General features: G+C 44.4%; 1 protein-coding gene and 1 pseudogene across 2 annotated transcripts; both read right to left on the bottom strand.

The window, feature by feature from the left end:
• Positions 1–12,022: 12,022 nt before the first annotated feature.
• LOC109939363 (uncharacterized) lies at positions 12,023–12,778 on the bottom strand. Its single transcript, XM_020542810.1, has 2 exons — positions 12,691–12,778; positions 12,023–12,581 (listed from the first exon to the last, which is right to left on the bottom strand). Exons 1-2 carry the CDS (start codon positions 12,693–12,695, stop codon positions 12,188–12,190), a joined length of 399 nt encoding a protein of 132 aa, XP_020398399.1. The 5' UTR covers positions 12,696–12,778; the 3' UTR covers positions 12,023–12,187.
• Positions 12,779–12,885: 107 nt separating this feature from the next.
• On the bottom strand, positions 12,886–14,005 carry LOC103634784 (zinc finger pseudogene; annotated as a pseudogene). The gene is made up of 3 exons (XR_002264344.1): positions 13,873–14,005; positions 13,330–13,439; positions 12,886–13,011 (listed from the first exon to the last, which is right to left on the bottom strand). The product of XR_002264344.1 is annotated as a zinc finger pseudogene (transcript).
• Between the last annotated feature and the right edge of the window lie 7,302 nt (positions 14,006–21,307).

Here is a 21,307-nt window from a genome sequence, read left to right as displayed (position 1 = left end):
ACAGACCAAATACACTCTCTAGCGTGACTGAATCTACACAAGAAACAAGGATTGGTTTTTACTCTAATATTGTGAAAATAGATACACACACAATAGATAAGGGAATCTGCTCCATTACCCTGTCGTGGTCATCGCAGTCCTGAGTCCTCGGGCGTACTTGATCTCTGAGTCGATGATGTACAGTAGCTCGGCATCTGAGCTGAGTCTCATCTTAGGCACCGAGGAGAACATCATCGTGCGGGGCTTTGGCAGTGCCACGGCGATAGCGAGGGGCCGAAGCAGGATAGTGCTGCGAGCGTGATGAAGTCATGAAAGCGGTGGCACATGGAATGGCGGTGCTGGTCGAGGTCAACGCGGCAGACGCTGGTGACGAGGTAGAATACGTAGGTGGTCGCGGATTCGAGGATGAGCGAGGTGGTGGCAGACTCAGCTTCAATCGTCGGGTCAGAGACGGTGAGGAGGGCGTACTCGGAGGCCGCCACTGCGTGGATCTCGGTGACGAGGAGGAGGACGAGCGAGGTGATGGCAGACTCAGCTTCAATCACTGGGTCTGAGACGGTGAGGAGGGCGTACTCGAAGGCCGCCATCGCATGGATCTCGGTGACACGGAGGAGGACAGGGAAGAGACAGCGCCAGACGCAAAGGAGGGCGAGGAGATGGAGCATGGGGAGGAGACGACGCGAGATTAGAGGGTAGAAGAGAGCGACGCGCAGACGTGAGATTAGCGGACGGTAGAGAGCAGAGCGGATGCAGACCTTCCATGAACGACGCACTTTCCATGAACAGCGTGGAGGCTGATGAGTTCGGGCCGGCGAAATGTGTTTTTTGGTGATGGTGCGGATGGGGAATGGAGGCGGCGTCGTGAACAATTAACGGAGGCGGCGACACGGAGGCGACGAAACCCTACCTAGCGTGAGAAACGAGGAATTGGAGGGGTGGAGTGGCGACGTCTCGGGAGTGGCAGAGCGGGGAGAGGGGGGCGGGTCGACGCATAGGAGTCGTCGGATGATACGGACGGTACTGATTGACTAGAGGCAGAACCATGGTGCACGGGTGGTCTACATTAGAGTCTTTTATAGAGTAGTAGAGATATAGATCGAGGCAGAACCATGGTTCATCTTATAGTTTAGTTCTCATCTATATAATTAGTTTTGTTATTAGACTATATTTAAAACTTTTAACTATCATCCCATATAAGCCCATTAATTTGGGGAAGGGATTGAAAACGACACATTGCACGACTCATCATGCGAGCACCGAGGCCAGGTCGAATCAACATTGTTATCATTTACTCCCTCCGTTTCATTTTAGTTGTCGCTGGATAGTGCAAAATCGAACTATCCAGCGACAACTAAAAAGAAACGGAGGGAGTATCAACCAGTGACATGGCAACACAAGGTCACGCTAGCTCTACACCCGCATGTATTTAAGTCGTTGCCCCTTTCATGAGCAGGACTACGGGTTTTAGCCAGAAAGAGCGGAGAGCCCCCTCTACATCGCAATCAGATCCTCTGTGCAGTAACTTTCATGGAATAGCTGCCAGCGGTCACTGAGGCCGGCCGTTGCGTGGCCCCGCATGTTAGTGGCCAAAAGTTAGTGCAGAGGGGATTGGTTTCCCTCAACATCTTGCTGGGGAGGAGCGTCGCCGCGAGCAGTAGAGCAACTTAGGCCGGAGATGGCAATGGCTAAATCCCGTTAGGTATCACTCGCCCAAACTCATACTCATGGTGTCAAAAATTTATACCCATGATACGTACAAATTTTTTGTTCAAACCCGTGTCTACGCAGGTTTCAAGTACCAAACGGGTTTTCCTATATCCACTAACATCAACATAAAAAATAATTTATCATGTTAATGATAGTCAATATATTAATAAGTCAGGATAAAAGAAATAAGTGATAACTAGTTTTAGCTTAAACATTGTTACATGGAGTTTATTTCAACTAGAACATATTCAATTATGATACATATTTGTAAGTTACGTTGATTTTAACGCAGGTTTTAAAAACCCATGGGTTTACGGGTATGGGTAGTGTAAGAACAAACCCATACCCACATATACCCGTTGGGTTTCCATTTGAACCTATTAACAAACCCATAGTTAGAAAAATAGCCCAAACACATACCCTGATAGAGCAAAAACCCACCACCGGGTTTCGAGTAGCAGGTACCCATTGTCATCTCTAATTGAGGCCTTATGGGAGTGTCGCCGCTTCCATGGTACCATCACCATGTGGAGAAGAAGCACCGCCCCAAGGGATGAGCATAGGCTCAGAGTGCCACCGTGGAGGGTCGAGCTTCGAATTCGAAGCAGCTTGTGTCTTTTGTGAGGACGACGAGTAGAGATGGCAACAGACACATTTTACTCGTGTACCTGTGGGTAAAACCCCGATAGGATATGGGTTTAGGTGTGAGTTTGTACCCGCGGGCCTAGATGCGAGTTTGATTATCAACGTGATGGGTTTTTTCGCGGTTTTGAAAAAGTCATACCCATGCCCGCATTGGATGTATATATATATATATATATGTGTGTGTGTGTGTGTGTATGTATAATTATGTACCCTCCGTTTGTGACACCCATGGGTGACAAATACATGTAGCATATTGTACCCTTCACGGGTAACGGATATGGGTGTGGGTTTAACATTACCCTCAAAGGTATGGATATGTAAACCTTGTACCCACGGGTTTTAAACCTGTTGCCATCCCTAACGACGAGAAGGAACCACGTACGTGAGGAGAGGGAGCACAGACTCAAGCGTGTGAGTATAGGAACCACGCGTGGGAAAGTAGCAAACTCGTGCGATAGCGCGGGGGAAGCAAATCACATGAGGGCTTTGTTTAGTTAGGGGTGGATTGAATGAGATTAGAGGGGATTAAATCTATTGCTAGTCAAAATTGAATAGGAGGGGATTTAATCTCCCTCAATCCCCTCCAATCCGAATGCAACCGAATAGGGTCTAAGTGATGGGAACGTATGTGGCTGTGACTTGTGGTGGTAGATAAGGATGTAGATGCAGAATCATGTCTTAGAATCATGATAAGGTTGTAGATGCAGAATCTTGTCTTAGAATCAAACAATCCCAATACACTATCTTGAAATATATGGCTCAATTCATAGAAAAATAACTCCAATAGTACTATATTTTGAAATTTTTTTATAAGGAAAATATAAGACATACTATGAAGTGACATAAATATACTACACTTTGGATTAGTGCCATATCCTTGTTTTCTACATCATATTTAACATTTTCTTTTCTAATAATATAATTTATAGTTTTCCAAAAGTACATTATTTAGAGGTGACCTTTAGAAGCTCAATTTGTTTTTAGTGCCATAAAAACACTACATGATGTAGTATTTTGTTTTTTGTCGCTATTGAGAGCACCTAGATGGGGGTGAACAGGTGATCCTGCAAAATCACACTAAAACAAAAACTTGGTCTAGAAATGAGAGTTAGTGAAACTAAGCCAAGTTTGAATAAAGAGAAGAAGAAAGCAAGTCCTCTTTACTTGATTACCCTTTCAAGATATAGAATAGATTAAGAGAAATATTACAAGTTAATTTGAGAGACTTATGAATATGGAGAAAAATCACAAGCAAATAAGAGCACAAGACACAATGATTTTTCGTGTGGTTCGGTCAAGCCTAAAATGCTTCCCTACTCCACGTTGTGGTGTCCAAACAGGCAAGGGTTGCACTCAACCCCTCTCAAGTGATACAAAGATTGAACTCGAGTGCCACAGTTCTTCCTTATATCAATGAATCGATTTCACAAGGAATCTCCATAAATTAGAGTCTCTCGCTGCCGTACACAAATCATAGTTACAAGCTTGAGCACAAGAAAGGGAGAGAGTACACACAAGAGCAAAATGCAGCAACACAACGCTAGAGAGAAGGTCACAAGAGTGCAAGCACAAGTGTCATAAGAAACGGCTCAAAACAGCGCCCAGATCTCACTAGAATCACTAGACAACGTTGTAGTAGATGTCAAAGTTATGTATTGCTCTTGGAGTGCTTATTGAGTGCTGAAAGAGGTCGCCATGGGTGTCCTTTTATAGCCTCAATAGACCCCATAGTTATTGCTCCTTCCTTGCAAAATGATGCCAAAAATCAGCCTCCTGCTAGGGCACCAGACTTGGTCCATGTGCCCTGAGTCCGGGATTCTGATTGGCACTGTCCTTCGCTAACATGCACCAGACCAGTCCGGTGCACCTTCGGACCAGGTGGCACGTCAGCTAGCCATTGGCTCACCCGCGCACCGAAGATTAAACGTTGGAGGTTGTTCGGTGCACCACCGGACCATAAACAGTGACGGTCCGGTGAATTATCAAAATAACTCTCGAGACCTCGAAGTTCATCCGTACTTGCGGTCTGGTGCACATCGGCATGGTTCGGTGTGCCAGGCCGACAAAAGACCAAGTCTCGTGCCCCTGTGGACTCGGTCTGGTGCACCACCGGACCGATCCGATGAGGCCTAGAACTGCCCAGTTTTGGCTCTTTTGAGCCAAACTTTTCCAACTCTTTTTGGCTAACCTTGGGAGCTTCCCTACGACTTAGACAAACATAATTAGTACCTAATCCAATTGACTAAGTGTGGGAAACTCACCTTTAATTAGCACATTTCTCTTTCAACTATTTAGTCATCTTGTTGAAGAAGCTCTAAGAGAAAGTGAATTAGACAATCTATTTCTCTAACTAAGGTCTTTGTTCTTTGCCGAGTTAAAACCTATGCAATAAAAGAACTTTCTATGTGCAACTATGATTTCAACTAAGTGTTGCTATTTGGCAACCTAGGTTCTAAATCTATCAACTAGCCTAACAACAACTAAGCTAGGAAGATAAAGCACATAACCAAGGTACACAATATACATATTGAAAGCTTAAATATGATAGAGATATAAACTCTTGACGATGACTCTGATATTGTTATAAAGGTATTGAGAAATGCGCAAGCTTCTCTCTTGTCCATGTTGGAGCTTCTCACAAGGATGCTCGTGCGAGGGTCAAGCGCCTGGTCAGGTAATTTCGTGCATGGATAGCTCCAAACCTTCTCCACATGGAAGTGGTGCTCCGGTGTGGCCTCTCTCAGATGCTCTTTGTCGTTGTTATGGGCGTTATTCCCTCTAGTGCGGGGTGATGACCACACTATATATGAACACAGTTGGTGAGATCATGCAAGACTACAAAATCCTATGGTATAACTATTATAATGTTATGTAATCTCACTTCACACTAGACCTAAACCCAGAGCAAGCGCTATATGCAGCGGTCTAACTAACCTATGCTCTTTACAAAGCACCTAGATGTGATATTCTGGCCTCAAGGGATGGTGATATCATGGCCCAAGGCTTAATAGAATTAATAGAGTACTCATATCAACAAGGTGCATCTTATTTTTTGGAATCCTATCTCGAAAGAACCTCCAAGTTAAGTGTGCTTGGCTTAGAGCAATTTTGGATGGGTGACCGACTGAGAAGTTTTCTCGGGTGCGCATGACTGAGGATAAAGTGCGCACAAAAGACTCGTGTTGGTCTGTGGAGACAATATATGATCCTAGAGAGATGCAGAAGTAAGTACCGCCGATCCAGGAGTGGACGAGGTGTTACAAGTGGTATTAGAGCAGACCCTCACGATTTCATGGGCGTGTGTGGGTTAGGGGTTCGGGTCTATGGCACATGGCGCATATGGGCCCAGAGCGGTCACATGACATGGAAAATGATGATACCAGACACATAGATGTGGCCAAGAGGGGAGGTTCCTAGCTTAGGGGTTGACCGACGAGGATGACGGTCTTCTAAAGGCGGCAGATTGTGATATCCTGGCCCTAGAGGATAATGATATCCTGGCCTAAGGCTTAATAGAATTAATAGAGTACTCATATCAACAAGGTGTATCTTCTTTTTCGGAAGCCTATCTCGAAAGAAACTCCAAGTTAAGCATGCTTGGCTTATAACAATTTGGAATGGGAGACCGACCGGGAAGTTTTTTCGGGTGCGCATGAGTGAGGACAAAGTGCGCACAAAAGACTTGTGTTGGTCTGTGGGCACAATATATGATCCTAGAGAGCTGCCAGGAGTAAGTACCACCGATCCAGGAGTGGACGGGGTGTTACACTAGGCTAATCATCAAGTGATTTTTGCGCACTTAGTGTCTAGAACTACTAGAAATTAGTCTCAACTCACTTGCAATGTTTCTCAGTTTCCACACCTCAAATGCCCGGTTGGGGACCCCAAGTTCAAAAATAGCCATTGGAAGTTTCTACATACTCGCCGAACATGTCTGGTGCAGTCATCACATATGTCAGTGCTGTCGGCGTTTCGAGACCGGGGGGTCCCTGGACCGACGAGTGAAATGTCGTCGCGTGCCCCAGCCCAGATGGGTCGGCGCGAGACAAAGCGCGAAGGGGGAAAAGGCAGCCGGAGCGAGAGAGAGAGAGAGGTGGAAATCCCGCGGCCTTCGTGTTTGTCCCGCGCCCAGGTCGGGTGCGCTTGCAGTAGGGGGTTACAAGCGTCCACGCGGGAGGGGAGCGAGCGGCCTCACGCGAGCGCCTGTCCCGTCCTCTTCCCCGCGCGGCCAACCCCCTGTAAGAGGGCCCTGGTCCTCCCTTTTATAGGCGTAAGGAGAGGATCCAGGTGTACAATGGGGGTGTAGCAGAGTACTAACGTGTCTAGCGGAGGAGAGCTAGCGCCCTATGTACATGCCATCGTGGCAGCCGGAGAGGTTTTGGCGCCCGGTTCGTGTGGTGTCATGACCGTCGGAGGAGCGCTGGAGCCTGGCGGAAGGGCAGCTGTCGGGGCTGTCGAGTCCTTGCTGATGTCCTCTTGCTTCCGTAAGGGGGCTGAGAGCCGCCGTCGTCACAGAGCGTGCGGGGCGCCATCATTACTTGTCTGGCGGAGCGAGCCAGACGGGGCGCCGGTCTTGTTTCCCGTAGCCTGAGTCAGCTTGGGGTAGGGTAATGATGGCGCCTCCTGTTGACGAGGTCGGTCTGTGCCCTAGGTTGGGCGATGTGGAGGCTCCTCCGAGGTCGAGGTCGAGTCTGTCTTCCGAGGCCGAGGTCGAGTCCGAGCCCCTGGGTTGGGCGAGGCGGAGACCGTCGGCTGAGGCCAGGGCTGAGTCCGAGCCCTGGGGTCGGGCGAAACGAAGTTCGTCGTCTTTAGGGGCTGAGCCCGAGTCCGAGCCCTGGGTCGGGCGGAGCGGAGTTCGCCGTCTTCCGGGGCTGAGCCCGAGTCCGAGCCCTGGGTCGGGCGGAGCGGAGTTCGCCGTCTTCCGGGGCTGAGCCCGAGTCCGAGCCCTGGGTCGGGCGGAGCAGAGTTCGCCGTCTTCCGGGGCTGAGCCCGAGTCCGAGCCCTGGGTCGGGCGGAGCGTAGTTCGCCGTCTTCCGGGGCTGAGCCCGAGTCTGAGCCCTGGGTCGGGCGAAGCGGAGTTTCCTATGGTGCCTGAGGCCGGGCCTGGCTGCCTGTCGGCCACACTCTATCGAGTGGCACAGCAGTCGGAGTGGCACAGGCGGCGCTGTCCTTCTGTCAGGCCGGTCAGTGGAGCGGCGAAGTGACAACGGTCACTTCGGCTCTGTTCGACTGGAGGACGTGCGTCAGGATAAAGGTGTCAGGCCACCTTTGCATTAAATGCCCCTGCGATTTGGTCGGTTGGCGTGGCGATTTGGCCAGGGTTGCTTCTTGGCGAAGACTGGGCCTCGGGCGAGCCGGAAGTATGTTCGACGCTGGAGGGGGGCCTCGGGCGAGACAGAGATCCTCCGGGGTCGGCTGCCCTTGCCCGAGGCTGGGCTTGGGCGAGGCGTGATCGAGTCCCTCGAATGGACCGATCCCTGACTTAGTCGCACCCATCAGGCCTTTGCAGCTTTGTGCTGATGGGGTTACCAGCTGAGAATTAGGAGTCTTGAGGGTACCCCTAATTATGGTCCCCGACAAGTGCCTATCCATGTTTGTTAGCCATTGGAACTATCCATTATTGTGAGTGCAATCAAGCCCTAATGATGGTTTTGGTGTTGATGACCACCAAACTAGAGAACTAATGAGATTTATTGAGATTACAAGCAAGAAATCAAAAAGAAAGGATGTCATATAGGTTGAAGGACACCCCAACCACCAATGGAGGTTTTGCCGACTCAATGGTTTTAAATTCTTTTATGTTTTGTGTCTTGAGTTTAGGAAAAGTCGTAATAACGAGGGGACTCAAGAACAGTTAGTCAATTATTGTACCAAATGCTCAAAATCTAAGATTGACATTCCTATACCTAGCCAAATTAGCCACCAAAATTTTAGATCCTACTTCCTGATTTGGCTAGGGCCGCAGTGCCGCCCTCAACATAACCATTGGAACCTTGAGTATAAATACCCATATGTTCACCCATAATGGTAACTTCTTCCTCGCATTTGACCATTAAAGAACATAAAACTGCTCAGCCCACTCCCCTCCATTGTTCCCTCTCAAGCTCCCACGCAAATCTTTGATTCCAACCATCAAAACTTGAGAGAAAAGACAACAATTCTATTGGAGAGTGTATCCATTGATTTTGCATCTCAAAGAGCATTTAGTTCATGTTTGGTCGGTGGTTCTAGTGTTTTTAACTCTTGGAGCTTGCTCCTAGTAGGCTAGGTGTCGCCCTTGTGCTTTGCAAGTGTTGTGGCAGCCTAGAGAGGTTTGTAACAGTCAAATTGCAGTTAAGAAATCATCTCTCACTTCAAGAGTTTGGTCCCTTGATTTGAGAACTAAAAGTCGCCTCGAGGGGATGAGTAGACGAAACCTAAAAGTTATAAACTTTGAACACAAATTTCACTCGAGGTTAGCGTTAGAACGAGTATAAATAAAATTGGAATGCGTAAGATTAGTTCTCTTTGCTAAGAGTTGCTCAATCAATGTGAATAAATTTGGGAGCCAACTTAAAAACAGTTGCAAGCAAGAGAACTAGAGAGTGGGGAGAGGAAGAATCAAATCGCGAAGCAAGATTAACACAAAGACACAAGCGATTTGTTTTCCGAGGTTCGGTTTCGGAGAACCTACCCCCCGTTGAGGAGTCCACGTAGGATGGGTTTCTTTCAACCCTTTCCCTCTCTCAAACGGTCACTTAAACCGGTTGAGTGCTTCTTTTTAATCTCGAGGGTCACTTAGACCCTGCAAGGATCACCACACACTTAGGTGTCTCTTGTTATCTTTACAAGTGAACAAGAATTAGAAGGGGAGGAAGAAAGGACGATCAAGAAAACCAAGCACAAAGAGCAACAAGAAAAACACGAGGTCACAATCTTTCTAGAGTTTCTCTAAGGCGCTAATCACTAAAGATTACAAATCACAATTATGGCACTTGGCGGAGTATTGAGGATCTCGAGTGTGGCTTGAAGTGAAGTCTTGCTCTTTGCAATGCATGTGGGGTTGGAATGCTTGGGTGCCATTGAAGGGGGTGGTTGAGGTGGTATTTATATCCCTCAACCATCACATAGCTATTGCCTCTTCTCTGCCACTTGCGTACGGTCCGCGAGCCGAGTCCGGACGGTCCACATCTATAGGATGAATGGCTGGATCACAGCGGTTAGTTATAACGGCTATATCAATTGCCATAATCACACTAAATGTGTTGTCAGATGTCATCAGATAAAATCTAACGTGGACGGTCCGGTCGTGCCTTCGGACGATCCGCATGGATGTTATAATTTATTTTACCGAACCTGACATCTTCGGGTTGGAGAGATCTTCAACGATCGGACTGTTCACGCGTGAGGCCGGATGGTCCGCATAGGGTGTCGGATAGTTTTCACTTATCTTTCGAATGGTCCACAATAGGAATATGCATTTGGCATAGTTCCTGTTCGAAGTCACTGCGGTGTCGTGGACGGTCCGACACCAAGAGATATTTATCAAAAAGAGCTCTTGTCCGGGATAATCTATGTTATCCCGGACAGTCCGCACTAGAGCCTCAGACGGTCTATGATATGTTGTTTCTAACTTAGAATTGAGATGGATGGACTTATGCACATGTGAAATCAATGACTAGGTAAACTAGTTAGTCTGTAAGGTTGTGATGGACATCAAGCACCAAAATCAATTAGAGAAAATGGTTAAGACCATTTCCCTTTCAAGAACGAGGTAAAGGGGTGAACCTTTGTGGCAAGCCCAAGCCTTTTGTGGCATCCTCAACGACGTGGACTTAGGCAAGTCTTGGTGGCGAGCCGAACCATATGATAAATCGGTGTCTTGTGTGCTTCATTTACATTTTTGCATATTCATATTGTAGAATTAGGGTTTGTGATTGATCTACTTGCTCACTAGTGATATACTCGATTTAGTTCTCGATCTGTGATCTATAAACTTACAACAAGGCTAGAAATTTACTTGATCTAAGTTCTTCAAGTTACATTTTGAATTTGGTTTGAATTTCTCTTTGTAGGTCAACAGTGCCACCCTAGACCGGCGACGCCACCCTCAATTATGATAAATGTTAAGTTGAATTCTTTTACAGGTATATTCACCCCCTCTAGGTCTCCATCACATTCCAGGAGATCCTACAATTGCTAGTAATCTTAGTTAGGGCATCCAATGCTTTGATCTATGTTACACCGAACACACCTAGTGTGTTATAACCCTCTCTGGTTACTTTGCAACCCTCTTTGAGTGCCCCATATGGTGGGGGTATCTGGTGCTATATTGGATGCGACCGGTGCCTTGTCGATCTCCCCAAAAATGTTGTATTTTTCTCCAAGTGCTATATCCAATGCCCTGTCTGGTGTAACATGCGATACATACATATGTGTTTGACCATCTCTATTGCAGTAGCTCTTCTTCAATATAATATCGCTCATATTTAGTGGTTTATCTGATGTCTCACTGAGTCACTAGTGAACGGAGGAGAGGGCTAGATGGTGGCTACTAGTGGCAAGAGTGGTGTTGTGGTGGGTTGGGGTGTACTAGTAGACATAGGTTCGAATGCTACTGGTGGTGGGAGATATGGTTAGACGTGGCGAGCTTTATGGGTCAAGCAGAGGCATAGGTGGCCGGAGGTCATGGAAGAGCAGAGGCTTGAGGTGGTGGGCGGTCGTTAGGGTCTTCTAGAGGCTAAAGTGTCGGGTGGCCGAAGCGATGGTTGGTGTTGGGGCAGAGCGAAGGCCGAAAGAGGGTGGTCGGGGCAGCGCGAAGGGCAAAGCACTGGCAAGCGGCCAGGGACGAGCTTTGGCTAGGGACTGCCTCAGGCGGTCGAGGCCAAGCAGAGGCTCGAGGCGATGGTCGACCGATACATTTTGGAGGTTGGAGTGTTTATTGGCCAACCAGGGATGGGTGGAGGCCAGAAGAGGGTATGTAGTCAGGGAAGAGCAAAGGGCGGAGTGTTGATGGACGATCGGGGACGATCTGTGACCGATGACTGGTGGTCTAGGACAAGCGGGGGCTGCTGCTTAGGGTCGAGTGGAAGCTGGTGCTTGAGGGCTCGGGTTAGGGTTCTATTTTGGGAGAAAAAAGAGTGGATCCCACCTATAAGGTCCGATGGGCCCATCTGTAAAGGGTCTAACGAATGGAATGCCTCCATGATTTATGAAGATAGTTTGGAGGCGAGAGGGAAAAACTGTGTAGAGAAATAAGGTAGAGTTAGAACAGAGCAAAGTGTACACACTAGTGTGATAAGTATACATATATGCCTTTTTGAAATGGATAGAGTAGCATGCATAAGGATTACAGTAGCATGTTTGGGAAATTATATAAAGTTACACTCATTGTTATGATCTCATGTGTATATGTATTAATTTGACTATGGGCCTGTTTGGCACAGATTATTTTATAGTTTTTTCATAGATTTAAGCAAAATTTCCAGAATGAACTAAAAGCGAGTAATAAATAGACGAATGCTTTTTACCAACTTGGATAAACTATTTTTTTCAACGGGGAGATATGATCTAAATCTTTTTTTTCCTGAAATAAGAGATTGACTAAACACTTTTCCAAACATCCGCTGTGAAATACGTTTTGTACTGAGTACCGAAATAACTAACAATTCATGCAAAGCTAAAGATATAGTTTGGATCCAGAAATCCAGTGCAGACATCATATACTTCGAAGTAGAACCCGGAAGACTTCATTCTGTATTTAATGTCCAAAACACGCAACATCTAATTTAAATTCTTGGCTCTTTACACTAACTTAACTACATGCATCTGCTCAAGTGGAGCCGGCCGGAGGCATTCAAGTGAAGCTGCAGTTGCAGATAACTTTGTCGGCCTGCACGTTCGTTGCCGCCACCGGCGGAGCGGTGAGTGGAGCTCCGAAGCAGGAGAAGCTGCCGCGGTGTGTCGATTGCATTAGTGTGTCCCCGCCGGCGGAGACTGCGTGGCCGATGATGTAGTCGTCGACAGCAGGCTGGCGCAGTGGGCCAGGGTACGTCGCCGGGTAGCTCATCGGGTGCAATGTTGATGGCGCCGTGTAGAGGTAATGGTACGAAGGCTGCGGCGACAGCACCGGCCGGAACGGGACGCACAGGTCGCCGATGCTGCCGCCACCGGCGGCGCCTCCCCGGAAGTTCCCTCCGACTCCGAGTACGGTCGGTGGGGCAGCACCTGCCATATTTACATCCCTGAAACTGTACCCACAGAATTGCAACGGGTGTGAGAACCGACAAACCCTAATCAAAGAGAAGGCGCGATCGTGATAGATCTTCTGCAGACTGCAGTAGAGCGAGTATGCTTTACCTCATCTGCGCGCCGACGGCGGCGACGGCGAGGCTCTCGTTGCCGAAGACGAGTTGCCGGGCACGGTTAAGGGTTTCAGTCTCCCTCTCTGGAAGAGCAAGCCCAGAAATTAAGTCAATAATAACCCATAAAAATGGAAGGAAATGTAAGCGTTGTGAAGAAATTAGCTAGGGTTATAGTGGTGTATGATCTTGCCTTGTCGATGGCGGTTCATATGGCCACCAAGCGCTTGAGACTTGCCGAACTTGAGGGAGCAAAACCGGCACTCATACACCTTCGCAGCAGCATCCTTCCCTCTACCGCTCTTCGTCTTCTTTGGCCCTGCACACACATACATCGATCAGTCCCGGCCTTCTGCAATCTGCACTACAAAGTGTAGAAAGTGAGTAGAATATTTTGTTCATGACACTGTAGATCATTCACGAGGAATCCTTGGCATCAACTCACCTAGCATATTAGTTGTGCAAACTATATATAGCTAGGTATATGTAGCCGAGAATGTTAAAAGCGCAGAACTTTAAGAAAGCTAAAACTGCATTGCTGCTCAAAATTGCAGGACTTCCTTTCATGACGCAACTAGAACTACAACTGCTTCGACTTCAAAACAAACAAGAGAATATTAGTGCTGTAGTTCCTTACTAATAACTGCATGAACGCTTGATGTGGCGGTGGTCGTGGAGCTCTCTGCCGCTTGCTTGCCGTACTCCTCCGGCAAGTTGTTGAGGTCCAATGGGCTCCCGTCTTGCCTCCTGGAGTCAACACACACACGCCATGGGGACGAACACACGAAAGAAATTAAATTCTTGCCCGAGAATTGAAGAACAGTTTCGTATAGATATATAGATCGAAGGACAATGTTAAAGCAGATCAGTAAAAGCAGCTAGCTAGCGAGGAAAAAAGTGAAGTAGCAATTGGTCTTAATTAGCACAAGAGTGTTCTAGTCATGCATCTAGACAAACAAGGTGTTGACGAAGATCCAGGTTTCTGCCTTTTGATAGCACAAGCTGATTAAGAGCTCAGGCGCTCAGCACTACTACACATGTACTAGCAAACAAAACACACACACACACACAGAGAGAGAGAGGCAATAATAGTGGCTCACAAGAAGATATGTACAAGACATGGAGATGAACAATGCAAGCAACAACCAGAAAAGTGACGAAGGGTAGTTATGGTTCTTACATGGTGGAGTGACAGATGAACACTATGATGCAATGGCGGTTTATTTTGAAGGAGATCGAGGGAAAACAGAAGTGGAGGACGGGGTATATATCGGATGGTGGATTGGAAATTGGAATAGTATAGAGAGAGAAGAGGCCGGGGCAGCTAGAAAGAGAGAAAGTTTGTGTGTGGCAGTGGCAGCTTGTACTGGTAGCTAGCAGGGAGGAGAGGATGCGATGTGAATGATTAGAGTATTACTGTTTTACTAGTGCAGTTTGATTGATGGTACAAAAGCAAAAAAGACAGCGCAGTTTGATAGCAGCAAACGTATAGGGGAAAGGCTGTGATCTTTAAAGTGTTGGTTTGGGGCGTAGGTATAGAGAGACGTCGAGGGAGAGAGTACTCCAGTAGACCTGTGTGTGTGGGAAGGTGGTGGGGATGGAGACTGACTGGGGTGGGGAGAGAGGAAAGCCTGAAAGTTCTCTATCAGTTCGCCCCTGTGTGCTCTGCAGTCTGCACACAGCCGTCCCTTTCTCTCTCCTCTCATCTCATAGTAACAGTCTAGCACACACACCTCTAGTAAATAGTCTGCTGCATCCCGGATCCCTCTCACAGCCTCTCTACCCCTTCCAAGATCGATGCTGCTGAAAGCAAATGTGATCCTTGTATCTATCCCTTCTCTCCGTTCTCAGTGTTGAGTGTGTCTACAATTCTCCATGTCTCGCCATGTTTATGGGACAACACTGAGACCGTAGCGTCCACGCCGCACCATCTGGTCTGGGCAGGATAGCTAGCCCCAAAGCACCAGTACGTACTACTACAGTCCTAACACTGCGCTGAGGCCTCTCTTCTCCTGCATGGATCATTAAATGGAGTAAGCTAGGAGGGCTCTTCTCACACTAGGGGCATGTTTGGTTTGTGGCTAAGTGTGCCACACTTTACCTAAGGTTAGTCGTCTAAATTGAACAACTAACCTTAGACAAAAAAGTTAGGCAAAATGTGGCAATTGAGGTAACGAACCAAACATGCCATAGATCTTGCGCGCGAGCGCGAAGAAAACACAGACATCAGACACGCAGATATATGCGTAGCGTAGACACATACATCTGTACATGCATGTATAGGTAACAGACCTGTGTCCTTTGTTTGCTTCGTCTCCCTCATCGCGTGCATGCTGGTGTAGGACATGCATGCAGCGCAGCTCAGCTGAGACGCAGAGAGAGAGAGAGAGAGAGGGAGAGAGAGAGAGAGAGAGAGAGAGCGCAATAAAGACAAGGGCACCTCTTGCAAAGCCCTGCTCTCCGGTATTAGTTGAAACGGGGGCATGGGGCATGAAATGCTCAAGCACAGATGCACAATGGAGCTACTGATCAGGCTTAGGCATACTAGGGCTGCATGCATGCTTTTTTAGCCTTCGAGCTATAGGATACCCTATTCCTACGTGGTAGATTATATATTGGCAGCTAGCAAGCGCTGGTGTCAAGAATAATCATTCACTACCAAAATTCGTCTCTTTGACGAGTATCTCAAAAACTCGGCAAATGCATTTTTATATTCGGCGAATCCTTTACCAATCGGCAGAGAACACTCGGCAAAGAGCTCTTTTGCCGAGTGTTTTTTAGCACTCGACAAAACCATTGCCGAGTGTCGAAAAACACTAGACAAAGAAAAGCATTCGGTAAATTAAGAATGAAAATTTTTAATTAGGGGAACAACCTCTTAGCCAACCCCATTGCTCAACCCATCGCTCTATCAACTTTCACCATTTTTTGAACCAAATCCACGTTTTTTATGGCCGGTGAGATTCAAACTCGCAATCTCTCTCACACACATAACCTCCTGTACCACTAGACAACAACCTCAATTGTGTCTATATCACGTTTTTCTTCTCCACATATATAACAAACCAAGTGTAAATTGATTCTTTAATTTGAGACACTAAATGGATTCAAATGAAAAGTTTGCTAACTACAAAGTTGCATAACTTTTAAAGATTTACAACTTTTATTTCAAAATTTCTTCATCTGAGGTGGTTTACAAAATTTGAATTTTAAATTTAAACTTCAAACAAATTTTTATATGACAAGATGATTTCAAATAAAAAGTTGTTAATTATAAAGTGTCATAACATTTCAAGACCTACAACTTTTATTTTGTTCGTTTTTTCATCCGAGGTTGTTTGAAAAATTCGAATTTTAAAATTCAAACGTAGTTTTGCATGACAAGATGGTTTTAAACCAAAAGGTTCTCAACTATAAAGTTTCATGATATTTTAAGACCTACAACTTTTGTTTTGGTGGTTTTTTCATCTGAGGTCTTTTGAAAAATTTGAATTTTAAAATTTTAAATTCTAACATAGTTTTCGTTGACAAGATAACTTTAAATCAAAAAAAGGTGACAGCTATAAAATTTTATAACTTCTCAAGATTTACAAAGTTTATTTTGGTTGTTTAATCATTTGTTCATCCAACATGGTGGTTCTAACATTGTTCACAAATCTTATACATATCACTTGTAGTTTCATGATAAATTACAAGAGAGATATATGTGATCAAATTTACTTTTGATTTGTCATATGAAGAAATGAGCAAAACAAAAATTATGCATCTTTACGAGTTATACAACTTTGTAGTTGAAAACTTTTTCATTTAAAATTAATTTATAACTTTAAAATATGATTTTAAAATTGACTTTGACTAGTGTCAAAAAATATTTGGCAAAGAAGCTCTTTGCCGAGTGTTTTTTACCACTCGACAAAGAAGCTCTTTGCCTAGTGTCGGGAAAAAACACTCGGCAAAGAAAAAACACTCGGCAAAGAAAAAACACTCGACAAAAAAGTTTTTTGCCGAGTGTTTTTTGTTTAGCACTCGGCAAAGTCTTCTTTGTCGAGTGCCCGAAAAAAGACACTCAGCAAATCAATTGACACTCGGCAAAGAGCTTTTTTGCCAAGTGTCGAAAAAACACTCGACAAAAAAGTTTTTTGCCGAGTGTTTTTTGTTTAGCACTCGGCAAAGTCTTCTTTGTCGAGTGCCCGAAAAAATACACTCGGCAAATCAATTGACACTCGGCAAAGAGCCGAATTTCGGTAGTGATTACAGGGAAGGGACAACAATCACACTAAGAAAAGTTGGGTCCTTTTGTGGCGAGACATTCTCAAATCGTTAGTCACATTCAAAAAAAAATTCAAATATCGAAGTCAGGAATAGGCGCTCTACCCAACTTTGGCATGACAGGTGGGCTAACACGACTTACTCGATTGCCTTCTCCTAACTCTTTTCATATGCCATCAACAAAAAAATCATGGTTTTCTAGGCCAAAAGCCTCGAACAGCTACCACACATGTTCCATCTCCCCCTGTCGACTGAAGCCTTTCAGCAATTCCAGTTGCTTGTTACCTCTCTTTTAGGGCTACCCTCCACTAGGGATGGTAGTGGGTACAGATATGGATAAATAACTACGGTTATTTACCCGTCAGGTATGGATATGGTGGATTTTCATATCTACGGGTACGGGTATGGATACTATACGATATCCATGGGTAATAATTTCGAGGGTATGGATATATATATATGCTATCCATATCTGTCACCCGATGGACATATGACATGTGGACCCAGTCACCTAATCTGCTACTGCTACTGACTTACTGAGTACTGACCTGTCCAGACTCCCAGTCTCCAAGAGTCCCAGTGTGTTGTGCGCCCGTGAGGCCCTAGCCGGCCATCCAGTGACCCAGCCTCTTGCCCTCAGCAAGTGGCTAGAGTGTGATGATGAGTTACAAGTCCATGTCAAGTCATATGATTACAAAATTTGATAAATATTGAACTGACATTCATGGTCTAATGGCTATTGTTGTTGTTCTTGATCCAAGATACAAATTTGGAATGTTGAAAGCATGCTATACACGTCTATTTGGTGCACAAAGTAGAGCAATGCTAGAGATAGAAAATGTGAGGAAATTATTTGATGAACTTATTAGAGAGTACAACAACAAATGCATTAAACCTGTTACTGGTGGTGGACAAAATGCATCATCATCTTGTGTTTCTAATGCTTCCACATATACGAATGAGTTGTTCTCTGCCATGGAAGAAGAGCTAGATGACATGTGCAGTGATGAAGAAAAGGCTAAATATGAGCTTGATCTTTATGTGGATGAAGGTCGTATTCCCAAGTCAAAGGAATTTGATATATTGGGCTATTGGAAAATTTCTGGGATATGATACCCTACTCTAAGGATGAAAGCTCGTGACATATTTGCTATTCCTGTTACAATTGTCGCTTCGGAGTCTGCTTTTAGTACTAGTGGAAGAGTGTTAAGTGATCATCGAAGTCGACTTACTCCCAAAACTTTAGAGGTTTTGATGTGTGCACAAAATTGGCTTCGTGTTGCTCAAGCAAAAGGTACAAATAATAATTCTTTAAATTTATTGTATGTTGTTGTAACTTGTAAGTTTTGCTTTCAGTTTACTCTCATTTGTTTTACTCTCACTTATTGTAGGAAAAAGAAGATTATATGGGTTTGTGGACTTGTCTTGAAGATATACAAGAACTTGTGGTACGTTGTAAGAAATAGCATATTCTTTTCTGATAATTATCATGACTTCATGATATATCTATAACTAATTACATATCATTTAGGAACTCTCTTTTGGATTCTCCATGATGCCAAATGATGATATTTGAAGGAAAATTCACAAGATGTCAAATGAAGTTGAATGACATGCAACCATGCTCATTACAATAATTTGTTCCATGAACATGTTTTATGATGTATTGTACTGTCTTCGCTACTTCTCCTACTTGCTATGGACTATGTCACTATGGTGAAATGACGCTGTAAGGCTAGAATGCTATCTATTTACGTTGTTGGAATGTTGAAATTATTGTTTAGAATGTTGGAATTATTGTTTGGCGCTAAAACTATTATTTGATGTTGTTGGAATGTTAAATTGTGATAGATTTCTGTTAGAATGTTGTTGTAGTGTTGCTGGAATTTTAGTGGGAGGGCGGGTAACAGATATCTGTTGGATAACAGTTACCCGATAGGTACGTGTACGGATATAGATCCGTACCCACGAGCGTAAATGGGTATGGGTATGGGTTGAGTTTTATCTCATGGGTATGGGTACGTGAACCATATATCCGCGTTCTACCCGCCCGATTGCCATCCCTACCCTCCACTAACCAACATGACAAGTGGTACTATGTTTGGGGTTCACAACACTACTCTACAAAGGCATACAAACACATGATGGGTCATGTATCAGTTCACCATGTCTATTTGTGGCTTTGAAATTCAAAATGTCAACCTAAACAAAAAGTGTTCTATTGGCGCCTACTAAAAGATAGGTTAAACACAAAATCCCTCCTCAGAAGAAAAAGGCATGGACCTTGACTCCTACACATGTGAGAACTACATACTGCAGAAAGAAGAATCAATTATTCACCTCTTCTTCAAGTGCAACTACATGAAGAGATGTTGGCAGAAAATAGGAATTGCTCCACGACGTGCCTCCCACCAATACACTGTGACGCAGAATATCAGGGAGCAAATGACGATACAGTGGAGAATGGAAGCCATTATAACCATGCTATGGTGCATCTGAAAAACTAGGAATGGGTGGATCTTTGAAGGAACACCACCCACCCCGTTTTGTTGCCTGCAAATGTTTAAGAAAGAGATGTTTCTCATCTCCTATAGGATGAAGGCCATGCTAGCAGAACAAGTCATCCGGTCATGGGTCCAACAATTGTAAAAAATTTCTTTCATACGCATGTAATTTGTACATTCTTATACATCAATAGAAAAAACAATCTGTAGGGGTCTTCCCTACAGTAATGCTTCAAAAAAGTGCTGGTGTCAAGTACTACTCGTGAGTTTTGCACTTTTTTATCCATTACGTAAAAAGTTTATCCGTATTTGTATTTATTTATACTAATATTGAGAAAGAGTATCAAATACAACACCACACTATGAACAAGCTAAGGCGCACTTAAGGTGTGTTTGGCTGGAGAGTCAACTAGAATTGAGTGGCTCTATTCAAGTTTTTTAGAATGAAGTCGTTCTATTCCGTGTTTCGTAAGTAGAACATAGTCCATTTTTTGTTCGGTTAAAGAGTAGAATAGAGTGGAGCTGTTCCATTCTTTGTTTTGGTTGGAGAGCTATATGAGTGTAAAGAAGAGGAGAGGGAGGAGAGCGCTCGCATCCAGTCGTTTTGGTAGAGTGGAAGCGTTCTAATTATTTATGGTAAATTTCCACGAGCCATTTCGCTCCTTTTTTGTTGAAACCAAATATCCAGAAAATAGGAATGGAGCCACACCATTCTCCTCCACTCATCAACCAAACACATCATCGGGTGAGGAAGGAGGATGATTTTGCATAAACGGCTTGGCCCAACCTAGCAAAGGAAGTTCATGGGATATGACTCGTGTATCAAGCAACCGAGCATTGATACCCCACTGTCAATCCATTGGCCTGATGTGAGCCTGATGGCAGGGGCAAAGCTATATTCGGTTTAAGGGGTGCAAATATACCCCTAAAAATTACAAAAACTAGTTATAATGTGTCAAAAATTTATGTTGTGTACAATATAGAACCACCATGTTGGATGAACAAATTACCAAACAACCAAAATAAACATTGTAGATCTTGAGAAGTTATAGAGTTTTGTAGTTTGCAACCTTTTGATTTCAAGTCATCTTGCCAACAAAAACTATGTTTGAATTAAAAAATCAAATTCAAAATTTTGAAACGACCTCCGATGGAAAAACCACTAAAGTGATACTTCTAGGTCTTGAAAAGTTATGAAACTTTGTAGTTGACAACTTTTTTATTTGAAATCAGCTTGTCCTTCAAAACTTTGTTTGAATTTTTCAAACGACGTCGGATGGAAAAACACCAATATAAATGTTGCACGTCTCAAAACATTATTTAACTTTGTAGATGATAACTTTTTGATTTGAAATCATCTTATCATAGAAAAATATGCTTGAACTTTTCAAATTTGAAATTCAAATTTTGTAAATGATCTGGAAACTGGGATGTAGAAACTACTAAAATTAAAGTTGTAGATCTCAAAAAGTTATGCAACTTTGTAATTGACAATCTTTTCATTTGAATTCATTTAGTTCCTGAAACAATCAACTTACTTTTGGTTTGTTATAATATGTGGGGAAGGAAAACGTTTTATAAATATAAGTGAGATAGGAGCGAAGTGGTGTGTAAATTCTAGGGGTGGGCACTTTTTACCATAAATCGAAAACCGAACCGTACCGAATCGAACCAAAATTTTGGTTTTTTCGGTAGTTCGGTTCGGTTTCGGTTTTTGTATCTAAGAAGTTCAGTTTTTGGTATCATAATCGGTTTTCACCGTGTACTTAACCGAAATATCAAAAAAATGAATACCAAACTTTATCAATTCTAAAATTTGATTATTCGATTATGTAAACTAAA

The sequence above is a fragment of the Zea mays genome, chromosome 8 (assembly GCF_902167145.1).
Source record: "Zea mays cultivar B73 chromosome 8, Zm-B73-REFERENCE-NAM-5.0, whole genome shotgun sequence".
NCBI classification, from domain to species: domain Eukaryota; kingdom Viridiplantae; phylum Streptophyta; class Magnoliopsida; order Poales; family Poaceae; genus Zea; species Zea mays.
Note: the sequence above shows the minus strand (reverse complement) of the source record. Positions and strands in the feature narration are given on the sequence as shown.